This window comes from Pecten maximus, chromosome 3 (assembly GCF_902652985.1).
Source record: "Pecten maximus chromosome 3, xPecMax1.1, whole genome shotgun sequence".
Lineage (NCBI taxonomy): Eukaryota > Metazoa > Mollusca > Bivalvia > Pectinida > Pectinidae > Pecten > Pecten maximus.
In genome coordinates, this window is record NC_047017.1 from 21,832,545 (window position 1) to 21,851,485 (window position 18,941).

The 18,941-nt window shown below is 40.3% G+C and overlaps 1 protein-coding gene across 3 annotated transcripts in view; it reads left to right on the forward strand.

Annotated features, from left to right (window-relative positions):
• The window catches only part of LOC117323561, a 67,770-nt gene that overhangs the window by 38,983 nt on the left and 9,846 nt on the right, over window positions 1-18,941 (forward strand). For all 3 annotated transcript variants that reach the window (XR_004531766.1, XM_033878847.1, XM_033878848.1), the window contains 2 exons: window positions 8,976-9,127; window positions 9,509-9,596. Coding sequence is in view for 2 of the 3 variants with exons in the window: in XM_033878847.1 (XP_033734738.1) it covers window positions 8,976-9,127; window positions 9,509-9,596 (240 nt within the window). In the remaining variant the exon portion in view is untranslated. The remainder of the gene's footprint in view (window positions 1-8,975; window positions 9,128-9,508; window positions 9,597-18,941) is intronic.

The following is an 18,941-nucleotide window of genomic DNA, read 5'->3' on the forward strand; positions in this document are numbered from 1 at the left end:
GTCTGTGTGTGATACCACCCTGTCTGTGTGTGATACCACCCTGTCTGTGTGTGATACCACCCTGTCTGTGTGTGATACCACCCTGTCTGTGTGTGATACCACCCTGCCTGTATGATACCATCCCTGTCTGTGTGTGATACCACCCTGTCTGTGTGTGATACCACCCTGTCTGTGTGATACCACCCTGTCTGTGTGTGATACCACCCTGTCTGTGTGATACCACCCTGTCTGTGTGATACCACCCTGTCTGTGTGATACCACCCTGTCTGTGTGTGATACCATCCTGTCTGTGTGATACCACCCTGTCTGTGTGTGATACCTCCCTTCTTTTTGTGATACCACCCTGCCTGTATGATACCACCCTGTCTGTGTGATACCACCCTGCCTGTATGATACCACCCTGTCTGTGTGATACCACCCTGTCTGTGTGTGATACCACCGTCTGTGTGTGATACCACCCTGTCTGTGTGTGATACCACCCTGTCTGTGTGTGATACCACCTGTCTGTGTGATACCATCCTGTCTGTGTGATACCATCCTGTATGTGTGTGATACCATCCTGTCTCTGTGTGATACCACCCTGTCTGTGTGTGATACCACCCTGTCTGTGTGATACCATCCTGTCTGTGTGTGATACCACCCTGTCTGTAGTGATACCATCCTGTCTGTGTGATACCATCCTGTCTGTGTGTGATACCACCCTGTCTGTGTGTGATACCACCCTATCTGTGTGATACCATCCTATCTGTGTGTGATACCATCCTGTCTGTGTGTGATACCATCCTGTCTGTGTGTGATACCACCCTGTCTGTATGATACCATCCTGTCTGTGTGTGATACCACCCTGTCTGTGTGATACCATCCTGTCTGTGTGTGATACCACCCTGTCTGTGTGTGATACCACCCTGTCTGTGTGTGATACCACCCTGTCTGTGTGTGATACCACCCTGTCTGTGTGATACCACCCTGTCTGTGTGTGATACCACCTGTCTGTGTGTGATACCATCCTGTCTGTGGTGATACCATCCTGTCTGTTGGGATACCACCTTCCTGTGTGTGATACCACCCTGTCTGTGTGTGATACCACCCTGTCTGTGTGTGATACCACCCTGTCTGTGTGTGTGATACCATCCTGTCTGTGTGTGATACCATCCTGTCTGTGTGTGATACCATCCTGTCTGTGTGTGATACCATCCTGTCTGTGTGTGATACCACCCTGTCTGTGTGTGATACCACCCTGTCTGGTGTGATACCACCCTGTCTGTGTGATACCACCCTGTCTGTGTGATACCACCCTGTCTGTGTGATACCACCCTGTCTGTGTGATACCACCCTGTCTGTGTGTGATACCACCCTGTCTGTGTGATACCACCCTTCTTTTTGTGATACCATCCTGTCTGTGTGATACCACCCTGTCTGTGTGTGATACCACCCTGTCTGTGTGATACCATCCTGTCTGTGTGTGATACCACCCTGTCTGTGTGTGATACCACCCTGTCTGTGTGTGATACCACCCTGTCTGTGTGTGATACCACCCTGTATGTGTGTGATACCACCCTGTCTGTGTGTGATACCACCCTGTCTGTGTGTGATACCACCCTGTCTGTGTGATACTACCCTGTCTGTGTGTGATACCATCCTGTCTGTGTGTGATACCATCCCGTCTGTGTGTGATACCACCCTGTCTGTGTGTGATACCACCCTGTCTGTGTGTGATACCATCCTGTATGTGTGTGATACCATCCTGTCTGTGTGTGATACCTCCCTGTCTGTGTGTGATACCATCCTGTCTGTGTGATACCACCCTGTCTGTGTGTGATACCATCCTTTCTGTGTGTGACACCACCCTGTCTGTGTGTGATACCATCCTGTCTGTGTGATACCACCCTGTCTGTGTGATACCACACTGTCTGTGTGTGATACCACCCTGTATGTGTGTGATACCATCCTGTATGTGTGTGATACCACCCTTCTTTTGTGATACCACCCTGCCTGTGTGTGATACCACCCTGTCTGTGTGTGATACCATCCTGTCTGTGTGATACCACCCTGTCTGTGTGTGATACCATCCTGTCTGTGTGTGATACCATCCTGTCTGTGTGTGATACCACCCTGTCTGTGTGATACCATCCTGTCTGTGTGATACCATCCTGTCTGTGTGTGATGCCATCCTGTCTGTGTGATACCATCCTGTCTGTGTGTGATACCACCCTGTCTGTGTGATACCATCCTGTCTGTGTGATACCACCCTGTCTGTGTGATACCACCCTGTCTGTGTGATACCACCCTGTCTGTGTGATACCATCCTGTCTGTGTGTGATACCACCCTGTCTGTGTGTGATACCACCCTGTCTGTGTGTGATACCACCCTGTCTGTGTGATACCACCCTGTCTGTGTGTGATACCACCCTGTCTGTGTGTGATACCACCCTGTCTGTGTGTGATACCATCCTGTCTGTGTGATACCATCCTTCTTTTTGTGATACCACCCTGTATGTGTGTGATACCACCCTGTCTGTGTGTGATACCACCCTGTCTGTGTGACACCAGCCTTCTTTTTGTGATACCACCCTGTCTGTGTGTGATACCACCCTGTATGTGTGTGATACCACCCTGTCTGTGTGTGATACCATCCTGTCTGTGTGATACCACCCTGTCTGTGTGTGATACCATCCTGTCTGTGTGTGATACCACCCTGTCTGTGTGTGATACCACCCTGTCTGTGTGTGATACCATCCTGTCTGTGTGATACCACCCTGTCTGTGTGTGATACCATCCTGTCTGTGTGATACCACCCTGTCTGTGTGATACCACCCTGTCTGTGTGTGATATCACCCTTCTTTTTGTGATACCACCCTGTCTGTGTGATACCACCCTTCTTTGCGTGATACCACCCTGTCTGTGTGATACCATTCTGTCTGTGTGTGATACCACCCTGTCTGTGTGTGATACCACCCTGTCTGTGTGTGATACCACCCTGTCTGTGTGTGATACCATCCTGTCTGTGTGATACCATCCTGTCTGTGTGACACCAGCCTTCTTTTTGTGATACCACCCTGTATGTGTGTGATACCACCCTGTCTGTGTGTGATACCATCCTGTCTGTGTGTGATACCACCCTGTCTGTGTGATACCACCCTGTCTGTGTGATACCACCCTGTCTGTGTGTGATACCATCCTGTCTGTGTGTGATACCACCCTTCTTTTTGTGATACCACCCTGTATGTGTGTGATACCACCCTGCCTGTGTGTGATACCACCCTGTCTGTGTGTGATACCATCCTGTCTGTGTGTGATACCACACTGCCTGTATGATACCACCCTGTCTGTGTGTGATACCACCCTGTCTGTGTGATACCACCCTGTCTGTGTGTGATACCATCCTGTCTGTGTGTGATACCACCCTGTCTGTGTGTGATACCACCCTGTCTGTGTGTGATACCACCCTGTCTGTGTGTGATACCACCCTGTCTGTGTGATACCATCCTGTCTGTGTGTGATACCATCCTGTCTGTATGATACCATCCTGTCTGTGTGATACCACCCTGTCTGTGTGTGATACAGCCCTGTCTGTGTGTGATACCACCCTGTCTGTGTGTGATACCACCCTGTCTGTGTGATACCACCCTGTCTGTGTGTGATACCACCTTGTCTGTGTGATACCATCCTGTCTGTGTGATACCACCCTGTTTGTGTGATACCACCCTGTCTGTGTGTGATACCACCCTGTCTGTATGATACCATCCTGTCTGTTTGATACCACCCTGTCTGTGTGTAATACCACCCTGTCTGTGTGTGATACCACCCTGTCTGTGTGATACCACCCTGTCTGTATGATACCACCCTGTCTGTGTGTGATACCACCCTGTCTGTATGATACCATCCTGTCTGTTTGATACCACCCTGTCTGTGTGTAATACCACCCTGTCTGTGTGTGATACCACCCTGTCTGTGTGATACCACCCTGTCTGTATGATACCACCCTGTCTGTGTGTGATACCACCCTGTCTGTGTGATACCACCCTGTCTGTGTGTGATACCACCCTGTCTGTATGATACCACCCTGTCTGTGTGTGATACCACCCTGTCTGTGTGTGATACCACCCTGTCTGTGTGACACCAGCCTTCTTTTTGTGATACCACCCTGTATGTGTGTGATACCACCCTGTCTGTGTGTGATACCATCCTGTCTGTGTGATACCACCCTGTCTGTGTGTGATACCATCCTGTCTGTGTGTGATATCACCCTTCTTTTTGTGATACCACCCTGTCTGTGTGATACCACCCTTCTTTGCGTGATACCACCCTGTCTGTGTGATACCATCCTGTCTGTGTGTGATACCACCCTGTCTGTGTGTGATACCACCCTGTCTGTGTGTGATACCACCCTGTCTGTGTGTGATACCATCCTGTCTGTGTGATACCACCCTGTCTGTGTGTGATACCACCCTGTCTGTGTGTGATACCACCCTGTCTGTGTGTGATACCATCCTGTCTGTATGATACCATCCTGTCTGTGTGATACCACCCTGTCTGTGTGATACCACCCTGTCTGTGTGTGATACCACCCTGTCTGTGTGTGATACCACCCTGTCTGTGTGATACCACCCTGTCTGTGTGTACCATCCTGTCTATGTGATACCACCCTGTCTGTGTGTGATACCACCCTGTCTGTGTGCGATACCACCCTGTCTGTGTGTGATACCACCCTGTCTGTGTGATACCACCCTGTCTGTGTGTGATACCACCCTGTATGTGTGTGATGCCACCCTGTCTGTGTGATACCATCCTGTCTGTCTGTGGTACCACCCTGTCTGTGTGTGATACCACCCTGTCTGTGTGTGATACCATCCTGTCTGTGTGACACCATCCTGTCTGTGTGATACCACCCTGTCTGTGTGTGATACCACCCTGTCTGTGTGTGATACCATCCTGTCTGTATGATACCATCCTGTCTGTGTGATACCACCCTGTCTGTGTGATACCACCCTGTCTGTGTGATACCACCCTGTCTGTGTGTGATACCACCCTGTCTGTGTGACACCACCCTGTCTGTATGATACCTCACTGTCTGTGTGATACCTCCCTGTCTGTGTGACACCACCCTTCTTTTTGTGATACCACCCTGTCTGTATGATACCATCCTGTCTGTTTGTGATACCACCCTGTCTGTATGATACCACCCTGTCTGTGTGTGATACCACCCTGTCTGTGATATGATATCATAAGAAATAAACCAATGACTATGATAGACACTTAAATAAGAAATGTATATATTTATATATACATGTATTTGTTTATTTGATTTTAATCAAATGAAATTTGATTTGAAGTAGACATATATTTAGCTTCCAAATCTGCACTACCAGGTAAAATCCCAGTAGTATCTCATTAATGTAAATTTCTCCAACAAGTCGTTAGGGATGGGTCTTCTTCCAAGTAAGTGTTTATGTTTTCATAATATGCTGATGAACACATGTTGATTCTGAGTTTGTAAATGACAGCCTGCCCGGGGGTTCGTTAGGTGTGTGTATATATAGGCCCTCAAATGATACAGAAGAGAAGATGGTTACTTTCAAATTAATTGTAGGTGGTTTTCTTTCTGCTTTAATCACTTATCCTTCCAAACAGAAATAGGTTTCTAAATAAAATCTGGTAAATCTGGATTCATTCCACAGGAATTTATTTTTTCAGATCCTAATTTAACTAAAAATTAAAAAAATACAAAAAAAAAATACAGATGTTTTAAGTAGTTTGTAAAATATATTTTACATATATTGATGCCTTGTAACATTAAGATATTACAACATATTTATCATATGACTAATAATCTGTACATCTGTGTAATAAACCCATGTCATACTTATCATATGACACATGTGCAATAACACTATTGTTATATCATCAATAAAAATTGACATCTCATGTCTGGTAGGTAAATACATTTGAGGGATTTTCTTGTGTATTTGAGTAATGTGATGAATAGAATCTTACATTTCTGTCTGTGAAATGATTTGGTGTTCACATATGAAATTACAGAAGCCGTTTAGCAGATTGTGATGACACCTGTTTAGACTGTCTCTGTAATATGTGATTCTAAATACTTTGCCACTACGTTCTAATAACAATGAATATTACTACATTATTACAGTGTAATTACAATACTTAATACAAGATATACAGTACATATCTTTGTAGAAAAAGCTGGTTCTCGTTTTATTCAGGTATAGATGATGTTGATCAACTGGCGCTGAGAATGATGGAGAGCGGAGATAGATTCAGGTCATTCCGCAGTGTTATTAAAATGTGTTCTCATACAAAACTTTCTCATTTTGAAATTTCTCATTTGATTGACATTTATGGTCAGTGTTTTTAAACTGATGAGAGGGTGATAAACTGATAAGGTATAATTGTCGCTGTTCACCTCTGCCTGGCCACCTGGTGTTGCTATCTTTACGACAGACATATACAAAGATGGGATATAGCTCTTCAGTGTTAATATCTACTTTACTGTATGTTCTTAGCTTGTCTGACAACCCTACACTGTCACCGATGTATTTTATCTTCACAGCTGTGAGCTCGACACTGTTTTTTTATCTAAATGAATTCAAGAATGTCTTTTGTTAAGTATGGAGAGAGGTATAAACACATTTCAGTGGAAAGTACAAAAAACTGTACAGACCGTCCTTCCATGTTACACGGCCTATTCATTAACACTGTCATTTGATAGAATACATTGGGGAAGGGTATTAAGTGGAATTGGAGTATTAGTTCTGTCGTATGCATTATCTACATAGCACCTGCATTTCTCTACCACGCCCAAACATATTTAGTAAAACCATAACCTTTGCAGTCAATGCTGTTTCTACATATAGGTACAAATCTGGTCACTTTGGCTGGAATTTCATTCATCTGTCGATTGGATGATTACTCTGTATTACTCGAGTTCGCATGACAAAACCAAACTGTTCATTGTGAAAACATTGCACTACCTATTTTCAAACAATACTGTCCAACGTTTAACTCTCATAGATAGGGGCGTCCCAATTAGGCTGTCAAGATTTACGTTTATGCGTAAGACCTCAAGTAGATAAGGTTTCCTTGCCAAATCTTCATGACGTACATGAAGTTAAATGGACAACGCTTTTCTAAAGATCATTTAAAATGTTTGCAAAATAGTTTGGCTTCTAACATTCTGTGTACTGTAATAATCATATTTTCAATGTTATCGTATCATCTCGGGGCATTTCTCGTCAAAATATATCTCATTTTAGAAACGACAATTGAGATGGTCTAATATAGCAAAGAAATGTCATAATTGATTTTAAAATCTGGTACCAAGCACGAGCATTGTATTTGACAGGATATCCATTCTGGTAAGTTATAGGTGGTGACCCTGGGGTCACTTAATCAATCTCGATTGATGTCTATCAAAATTAAAAGTAGAAATGAATACTATAAAGACTTGAAAATATCAAATTAAGATAAATCATCAGAAACCAGTGTTTAAATATGGTTCATTCAATATTATTTCATTTGGGAGGGGGTAGACTAGTGCAGAGATGGGAGGGGACGGTAGCAAGGAAAGAGAACAGGTAGAATTTTGGGAAGGTGGTTGGGTGGAAAAAGGGCAGAGTTGGGGGGTGGGGGGCGACAAATTTTGAAGGTGGTTAGGAGTGGTTGAGCAGGAACGTGGAGGGGGAGAAAGGGCACACTGGATGAAATGGAAGGGAGAGCAGACACAGACAGGGAGAGAAAGAAACAGACGAAAGAAAAAGCACAAGTTGAGGGAGGAGGGGGGGGGGGAACAGACAGTAGAGCATGTACAGGGAGGTGTAGAAAGTAGGAGAGAGGTAGAAATAGGGGAGATTGGGAGGGGGCAGACAGAAGAACAGGGAGCTTGGATGGCAGACAGCCAGGGGACAGGGAGGGAGAGAAAGTGGGTGGGAGGAGTGTGTACCGTGTGATCTTCTACTTCTTAATTGGCCTTAAAATCTAAGTTCATTTCTCATAAATTTGAAATCAAGTGGAATGTGATTGAAAATTGATAAAACATCTTGTAAAACTGAATTTACAGGGAACATTTTTCAGACATGGGAACCAATTTAAAAAGATTTTTAAGTGTTGGAGAGAGAAAAAAAGATATCATAATGAATTGAATTGATAGATAAATTGTGTCTGTTTTCAGAAAGCAATTTATTATGATTAAACTCTATCACAGGACACTTCAGCAGTGATTATAGAGTAATGCAATGTTTCATACAGGCGTCTTATCTAGTAGCAATACTGAACCCTCATTAATCAAACAGGCAAAAATAAATTCTGAAACACTTTAAATCCCATCCACATGAAAAAACGGAACAACGGTTAACTGGTTGGACATGCTCTCAACGTAAACAGTAAATCATCACAACCTTTATATGTTACCGTCTGTTTTTTAGACAGCGGTATGGTATATGTACTACAACTATATAAAATCTGACATAGTTTCTTGGAGGTGTTTTTATGTTGATATACTGATATGTAAAAGGTATGCTGTGTTGGGGCTGCTACCTGTTTTTATTACAAATCCTGTCAAAACTCAGTAAGGAGCATCTGTGATAGTGTTTGATAAGATATATGGTATTTTACCACAAATTCTTTAAGTAAGGCAAAGATTTGTAGATGATCACATTAAGTTCTTATAATGAGCTGAAATTCCATAATTTTCAAAAATTCTTCAACTTACAAATTTTCTCTTTTTTTTTTCAATTTTATTTTAAAAGCTTCAAGGGGAGCTAATCCTGTATGGGGATTTACAAGGCCATATCATGTTTTTGAAAGAGCTGAAATTCCGAAATTTCAAAAAAAGCTTTTACTCTCATTTTCTTTATCCTGAGTGGTATCTACAAGGCCATATCATGCTTTCTAATGAGCTGAAATTTCATAATTAAACAAATGCTTTAACACTTGATTTCTTTTTTGTATTTTAAAAGATTCAAGGGGAGTTAATCCTGAGTGGGGACCTACAGGGACGTGTGTATTTTTGGAACAAAACTTCTGGTGAGAGTGAAGCAGCTATACAAGCCCATGAAAAACCAATCTACAAGGTCCATTACCATCAAGGTCGCTTCCTCACAGCCTCAGGGTGAGAGTCTACTTCGTGTTTTAAAATGCAGAAACAATCTTATTTCCATCTTATTATAATATTATAAAACTTTGATCATATCAATATGAAAGGAAAACTTATTTAGAGAAAAAAATAGACATTTTCCCAGTAAAAAGTTTCCTTCATTTGATCTAATCCTTGAAAAATTTCAAGTTTAAGATCTGTTATTACATCACTAAAATTTCAACATGAAATTTGATATACATTTTAGTCAAAATACCCCGCATGAGATGATATATTAATAGCTATCCAGTGATTGTTCTGTTACCATTTGTGATTTGACCAATGATTTGATTGGTCCTATATGAAGGCTACTATTAAGGATTCAGTGTACAATGCCATGTTGGGTTTATACTGTAGAGACGGAACGATTCGTGAATGGGACATGATGACCATGACCAGTGTACGACTGCTACAAGGCCATCAGGGACCAGTCCGAGATGCCAGGGTGAGACAACTCTCTTTATTTACTTCTAATAACTGTATAAATCTGACACAGGCAGTTATTTAGATGTTTGAAAGCGGAATTTTCAAAACTGTTAAGAGAAGTACAACGCTGGAATATGCAAACATGTTTGGAGTTCTAACCATGTCGGAATATTCTGGCGGTAAAGAAATCTAATCATGTCTGAACATTCCACAAGTAAATAGGTCTAATCATGTCTGAACATTCCCCAAGGTAAACAGCTCTATAATCATGTCTGAACATTCCTCTAGGTAAACAGCTCTAACCATGTCTGAACATTTCCCCAAGGTAAACAGCTCTAATCATGTCTGAACCTTCCCCCGGTTAAACAGCTCTAATCATATCTGAACATTCTTCTGGGTAAACAGCTATAATCATATCTGAACCATGCCTGAACACTCCTCCGGGTAACAGCTCTAACCATGTCTGAACATTCCCCCGGGTAAACAGCTCTAATCCTGTCTGAACGTTTCCCCGGATAAAGAAGCTCTAATCATGTCTGAACATTCCCCCAGTTAGACAGCTCTAAAATGTCCGAACATTCCCCCGGTTAAACAGCTCTAATCATGTCTGAACATTCTGCCAGGTAAACAGCTCTTATTACGTCTTAACATTCCCCAGGGTAAACAGCTCTAATCATGTCTGAACATTTCCCCGGGTAAACAGCTCTAATTATATCTGAACATTCCTCAGGTAAACAGCTCTAATTATATCTGAACATTCCCTCAGGTAAACAGCTCTAATTATATCTGAACATTCCCTCAGGTAAACAGCTCTAATTATATCTGAACATTCCCCCTGATAAACAGCTCTAATCATATCTGACCATGCCTGAACACTCCTCTGGGTAACAGCTCTAATCATGTCTGAACATTCCCTTGGGTAAACAGCTCTAATAATGTCTGAACCATGTCTGAACATTCCTCTAGGTAAACAGCTCTAACCATGTCTGAACATTTCCCCAAGGTAAACAGCTCTAAACATGTCTGAACATCCCTCCATGTTAACAGCATGAACAATATCTGAACATTCCTCTGATAAACAGCTCTAACCATTTATAAGTAAGTCTGAACATTCCTCTGATAAACAGCTCTAACCATTTATAAGTATGTCTGAACATTCCTCTGATAAACAGCTCTAACCATTTATAAGTAAGTCTGAATATTCCTCTGATAAGGGCAGTTTAACTGGAAAATATTCAGACGTGGTTTGAGTTGGGATTTAGTGCATCAGTTTTGTTGTAAGGTTCCGTCTATATCTGTAGATAGGATAATTAAAGTAAAATTACATGTTTATAGGTTTGGATTGTGTGTTAACTGCCATTTTACATCAAACCAATGTATTGTAATGTTTGACAAATCTCCAAATTCTCCCCTTTGAGGCATACTCATACCTGACACAAGCTGCAGGTGGACTTGGGATGAAATGGAGGGAATATATAATGTATTCCCCACCTCTATGTGTTAACCATTAGACTTGGTGGGAACTTGTCTTTTACTTCTTTCCTTGGTATAAGTTGTCATGTGTTCGCTTTAATTTGTTGTAGATTCGAAACCTGCTAACAATATGCTATAATGTAAGGTTAGCCACACACAAAAAGTTTCATCATAACTGAAGTATATTACCATAACTTATGTTTTACTACTTTTTGGCACGACCAGGTGCACTGTCCACCTGTTAAAGTTAGAGCATTTATTGATTTCAACAACTCCTCCCAAATTTCCCTGATGAAACCTTCTGAAACAAGCCACATGCATTTTGGGTTATAATAAGTGATCCAGATGTGCATTTTGCAAGTTGTTAAGTGATTTATATAAAGTTTCATATTCTGTCTGGATTTTGGAAATATTTACTTGAATGCTGTTGGATGGAAGCAGAACGGTAACTGCTGCAGCTTCAAAACACATGTACTGCATTTTCGAAGTTTTGTCAGCTTAATTTATTGTTATTCAAACGTTGTTCATTGTACATAAACAAACCTTAATTTGTAAGCGAATTATTCCCGGAATGAAAGTCAACAGAGGTTCATACCAGGTTTATTGAATTAATTAAGATTTTACGCTTTGAAGATAAATAATGTGACTTTAGATAACCACAACTTTGATGCTTGGCTGACAAATCTAGATATGAATGATGCGTTTTCTAGCTTCAAATTGGCTACAAAGGTCTATAACAATGGTGTATAGGACCTATCTGCAAGGCTTTTTACCCTTCATTAAATATGATTTTAACTTTATGATGGCAAATTTTATTGTTTCCTTTGTTATTAGTGGTAAGATGATTTAAAGTTATCTCTAGTTAAGTGGCTAGGTTCCGCCCATACCCTGTGTATAATGGGAATAAACCAGGGCAAGAATATATAGGGTAGGCAGAAGCCTTCTCTGTTGAACAAGACATCAGTTATAAAAATGATGTAAAGTTGGTAATAACAATTCTGTGTACGTGTAGACAAGTTGTTATAATGACTGGGAAGGAAGCTATTAAAACACTGGCAAAGCGGAGTGATAGTTTTGTCACGAGTCTAATGACAGTTCCACGCTCAATTAACTGTGTAACATTAAATAATACTCTACACCACATAAAGCCTTGAATGTAATCTTTATTTTGTGGCTTTTTCATTTCTTACAGAAAGATGTTTTTAAGTTTGAAACTTTTAAAAATGAAATGCCCAATTTGCGATGAAACATACGGCTTGGGTACGTGAACAGGTGGCCTTTAGTGTGCGAGAGAAAACAAGCATTTTCTTATCTAGATAGAAGTTAGAGATTCTGGCCCAGATTGATGGTATTTTGATTTTTGTGATAGATAGCTTATCTGTGCTGTCTATAGAAGAAAACTTGTAGCTGTTGTACCAAGATGGGCCCTAGTTCTCTGTCGAATGATCACTATCACCTCAGACCGACCTGTCAACTTAGTCACAACGTCCATAAACATAGGCAAAGTAGACCGTTTACTTAAATTTTCTTATGTATTTAACATTCTTTTCAAGTACGTAGCACTTAAATTAGACTTATTATGCATTTGGGATTTAATGAAGAATTTATATGAGGTCTTCAGTCAATAAATCGATTACCATGACATTAAGCTTTGTGTTTTTTCCGATTGATCAACATTGGGTAAAGTCACTCCCAACTCTCTATCTCTAGAACTATTTAACCTTCCAGCTCTGCCTTGTTATGATAGAGTTATAGGGGATATACTACGTATACAGTTAATGCCCCTATTCCTTTCTAAATTGCAAGCGTTAACCTGCTTGTCCTGTCATATGAACTAAAGTTAACCATTTCATTAGGGACAATAACCTACGTACTACATGTATCTAAAATAGTAACATCCCTTGTCCTACCAGATATGTTAATCATCATACCCCAATATAATACACAATATCAAGAGGTTATACAACGAGTGATCGTTTTATGTGGTATTTCTTTCACTCGAGTCAGTTATTTTTCAAAAGTTACAAAATTCACGAGTGCTTGGAAATAACTAACGAGAGTGAAAGAAATACCATATACCAAAACCATGAGTTTGTGTGACCTGTTTCTACCACAACAGAAAAACTATTTTGAGGATAGATTGATAAACATGTCTTCTTTTCACAATATAAGCTGGGATGTAAGGATATGACCTAAATGAAATGCTGCTAATTAAAATGTTAAACTTACAATTTCGAAAATGAGTTGAAATAATAAAATTTATTGCAATCATAACAGTTACTAAGCAAGTGTATTGTTTCCAAAGCAATTAATTGGTAGAAATCTAAATTTATATTTTTAAAATATGAAAAAAAGATAAGATAACGGCTGCGAACTACTTTTGGTGCGCTTATCATTTCTGGGACCTCGTGAAGTGGCCTTCAAGCGTTATCCAATCAAAACGCATTGAACGATACGATTTGGAATAGTCCCGATCAAAAGTCACCGTGTCGACCAATCAAAACATATCAGAGTTTTTTCCACGTGTGGTATAAACTGAATGTTATTCAACAGTTGTAATGACTTGGGAGTTGAATAACATCCACCTATTGTGGTAAAAAGAGTCAACCCCCTTGTCCTGCCTAATAAACTGAAGTTACTCTTTAATTGATTATTCAGATCGCATCTAATATACAAGAATAATAACCCCGACCCCCTCCAACGACCACACCCCACCCCGGCCTTACTGATTACAGTCAGCACCCTACTCCTATAGTTAATCCTTCTAACCCTATACATACTAGCGTTATCCCCCTTGTCCTGTCCAATTAGATATGTCTTTTGTTCCCGTTGAGTACACGAGAGTTCCCCCTTTGCTCTGTCTGATATGCTGCAGTTACTCATTCTAACTCTGTACCAATATCCTAAGCTCTGTCTTAATTATATACTAAAGTATACCCCGGATTTAAGTATCCAACCCCTGTCTAATTCCTCCCAACCCCGTTTTATATACTAGAGTTATACCCCTTGCCCTGCCCGATATTTATTGAAGTTTCCCATTCTAGCCCTGTCTAATCTGATTAGCTCTGTTTGATACTAGATGTCACCCTTCTACCTCTGCCTAATGCACTGCCGTAAACCATCGTAGCTCTGTCTTATATACGGGAGTTAATAGTAATTAAGTTACTGCAAAGCTTCTTTTTTTTCAAGTTCATTTTTTTGCTATTTACATGGAAAATTCACGGAAAAAATTCTGAAAATTTAGAGAAAATGTGAAGTAAGTTTCATGATTTCTGTGAAAAATACACCATTTAGTTTCCAGGTTTTCATAAACCAGCGAAAATCATGTTAGTCCTTGATAAATTTTGCCCCGTATCATACTATAGACTTGTACATGTTAGCCCTATATCACGTAAATGTATTTATTCGTATATATAGGATCAATCATCATAGCCCTATGATATATAGACGTATACAGTAATCCTTTCAGGCCCGTATAGTTATATAAAGTTAATCGTCCCACGTTGTTTGTGTGTTAGGATGTTATCTGGGTTGAGCTGGACTGTATGTACTAGCTACAGGTGTTGCGGCCTAATGTTGGTTAATGACACTGTTTGTTAGGATAAGTAAAGTGGCCAGGTGAGGATCACGTGTTAACCTAGGTACCCTAATCACCAAACTCATTTGTGTGGGCAACTGCCAGATTTTTTCTCACATTAGTGGGAGGGGGGACGAGTGCATGGGTGGGGCCCCTGAGAAACATACCTCAGCCACTACTGGTACTGGCTGTCTGAATGGCCTCATCAAAGCTTTAGTTACCACTCATTTAAATATGTTTAATAATTTAGTTCATAATGTACCCATATATTCACTGCTAGTGTCTGCTAACCGCTAACCCTGGGTTCTCGTTTTCCATCTCGTTAAAAAGTCATTAGATCTTTTACTTTGTGATGTGTGATGCGTTCAGCAGTGGTCAGGGTCTAGAGGAGTGTGCTGTAGAGGCTTACCGTAGATACTGAAGGCGAGTATGTAATACCTCCGCATCCCTCGCAGGTGTGATGCCAGCACAGATGTCCGTTTGGCAGCGCCTCAGAGGCATGTGGTGTCGGATCATTCTAATGGTTCTGTTGGAACTAAAGAACGATTCTCCTCCCCCTTGCATTCCCAGACCTGGAAAATGAATAGAAATAGAAATCTTACATAAATAGATGTTTAAACCTAAAAAGTTCAATTCATTTTGCATTTCGTACTGATAAGAACTATTTCACTATGGTGATGCGAATTTCAAAAGAATGATGAGCTACTTGCACACAAACATAATCAGACGGAAGAGATATCTTTGGAATGAAATTACGAACATACAAAATATGTCTAGGGCGACAATGTTTGTCCTTTGGCATATGATAAAACCTTTATGGTTTTAAATGAAGCGTTTCAGTTAGCTACTTCATCAATAAAACATATTTCGGGTGTCAAAATGTTTAAAATATCTATATATTGTGTGTTGAGGAGCGTGTACGAAACCCATCTACCTAAATCCCTAGCTGTCATAATAAGCATGAATGTAAATTGATCCTTAGTTCAGGGAAGCAAGGGAATGTGAAAACAGTCCTCAAATGGTGACTGGACACCCTTGAGATAGATGACAAGGGAGCAGCGAGATTGCTTTGATATACGACATCGACAATATCGCCGTAAAAACTGCTTTCATATTTTCACACATCATGATTTTACTATATGTTTTGATAGACTGGTTGTTGGATGAAGACTTTGATGTTTCTTAGTAAACTTAAATGAGTTGGGTAGTAGCCCGATGTAGGACTGTGTGAATGTTTTCTTTGACTGTTTGACAGAATCGATCAAAACGTTTAATTAAACGCTTAACTGTGTGATTATTTAAACGACGTTTTCTTATCTTGATTCTGGAGCTAGCATCAAAACGATTCAACATGATTGTGTGTGTGTACTTCATTTGATGAGGGTGATTCGTCCTTGGGTGGGTCATTATGTCACTCACCCCGTCCAGCCTTCCTCTACACGCCAGGTGTGTATCGTCCCACTGACTTTATGGGTTATACGTCATTAGGTTCATTTGGGGTCCAATCAGATCCACCTCCTACTTTGATGTGATTCTATATTGAAGCCAAATGCGCTTGTAAATGTTTATAGCTTTGATTATATATTACCATAATGGTTTGAAATTTAAGAGTTTTTCCAAGCTACCTGAAAGGGAAGATCAAAGCCCAAATGTTGAAATCATATCAGCGTTTTGGTTGCCTTTGATAGCATGCAACTCCTCGCTTCTGTATACAGTTTGAATGCTTTTAAGTCCTTCTTTATCTTGTGTATCAGCCAGAGGGATATGGCTAAGTTAACTGCACCGATAGATGATAACGATCACATCGATAACATTGTCAGATCACCATAGATACTTCTGTAACATCTCGAGTTTCATCTCATGAAGTGATTTAGTTTTTCCTATAAAACTTGCTTACCCATACAAGGTTAATGCGATGGATTGCCATATCCATCTACAAGTGTCTACCTGTATACCAGTCTTACTAGCATTTAACGTGTAGAACATCTAGAAGTCACACATGTCAGTCCTTATAATAGCCTTACTGATACCAAGCGACATCTAGAACAGACTTATACAGACGTAAAAATCTGATTTTATGTCTTGTAGACACCTTGCACGCTACCGTGAACTAGTCTACATATTGCCATATCTAACGAGCCCGTGTCCAGTATCACAGGGCCATCTATCTACCATAAAACAATTTCACACATTGACTTATACCTACCCCAGAACAGTCTTATTTACTGGCATATCTCACGAGCCCTTGTCCAGTATCACAGACCCAAATACCTACTCTAAAATAGTTTTAGATATTGACATACCTTACGAGCCGCCCTGTACACTTTTACCTAGCCCAGAACAGTCTATCCAGTATATCTCAAGAACCCTGGACCAGTATCACAGACCCATCTACTTACTCTTAAATAGTTTTACACATTGTCACCAATAACAAGCCTTCTGGACACCATAACATACCCCAGAACAGTCCATCCAGTCTATCTCACGAACCCTGGACCAGTATCACGCACCCATCTACCAACTCAAATAGTTTTACAGATTTTAATATATGACCAGCCGCCCTGGACACTATAATACTCGAGAAAAGTCTTGCAGACTTGCATATCTCATGATCCGTGGGCCAGTATCACATACGCATCTGCCTGCACTCGAACAATCTAGTGCAAGGCGTTATTTCACAAACCTGGTATTGTTAGCGACTTGTAACTCTTCATTTTTTCCATTTGTCGCTATCAGAGATATGGACAATGTTTTCCTTTTACCTAGAGATATGATAAACGGGTTGTGTAGATAGATGTTTGTGAAAGTCCTATCTTTATGCTAATCTCTTTTAGGGTAATTTTGAATTGAAAGGCATCTCAATTGAGATGTACCGAGATTTCTCAAGTTTTATAATGTACATCTTAAAAACCTCATCTATTGTACAATGTTTTATCATCTTAATATACTACTCCCTCTTTATTAGATTGTATCACAATCGCAGTTAAATACACTCGTTTGTATGGAATAGGATATGTGTATGTGAAAGATCTCAACCAAAACCAATTTGTCAGGTGTTTGATTAGTACCGGTGAATCTATACTGTAGATCCAAGCTGAGATCGTGTGTACCACTTCAACGTAAATCATCATTTGGAATTCGAAATACTCACCTTTGCACGACTGAAGAGATGGAAATTTATTTTCGGTAATTGAAGTTACATTTGTATGACAAATAAAAGTCTTGCATCATTGCAACCATTAAGAATACATTGTTTTTATAATTCGAAAAGCACAAAATGCATGTAAATTTGTGCTACCTAATGCCAAAATGATCGCTGCCAGAAAACTTGTTCTCAATGTTCTCAAGGCTTGTGAGCAATGGGTTGCCTCCTAAACCACATGTTGTTTGCATACTTACCTGTAACACCTATGGTAGTGGCTAAACTAGTTCATGCATCAGCTCATATTTTGATAGATTAATTCTGATTACCTTTGCAAAAGTTCATGTCAATTAAGTAAATATGTTTTGCCAAGCATAGAAGTTGTATAATCATTAAGCAGGTGCAAAGCCTTCCCTCAGACCCAAACTAATTGAATCTATGACAAGGAATGGTTCACCTTGACTCCAACTCCTGGCACACGAAAATTCCTACACCTCGTGGTATATAGTCTGATTGTCACTACACCAGCGATAGATCTGAGTAGGGGCTTGAATTGAATAGGAAGTCAATTGACAAACGAGAGAAAAACAGAACGAATAATTGACTTGCTTGCTCCCAATCTCTACCCAATCTGTGGCAGACCTCGCATATACACTTGTATTTGTAATGATATGTACAGATAAGACAGATAGATATTATCTTGAAAACGAAAGTTAAAACCTTTGTTCTACGATACCCTAGTTCCGGCCCACACGCCATTCGTCTCGGTCCATGTTTTGTATATGCCCATTCAACAGAAACTCAAATGATAGCCCCCGCGTTGCTGACACTTTTTTTGTCCTTCCAGAATTTTCGCGTATTAATTTGATACTCTCTGTGATGCAATTTCCACCTTCTAAAAAATCAGAAATTATTGTACACTGCCAAATACGGCCATGGCACTTGTAATTAAGACATATTTTAGTACGTTGGTTTATCTCTAATATTGATTAGTCATGCAAATCATTATATATAATTTTATAAATAGCTCGCTGTTGATGATTGTTACCATCAATCTCCTCGCCAATAACTTCCCTCCGGAAATTGTTAATTCGTGAGAAATATTAAAACAATATTAAATTATTTTCATTAAAATTAGTTGACTAATGATTTTCCTGTCTCACACGAAGAAG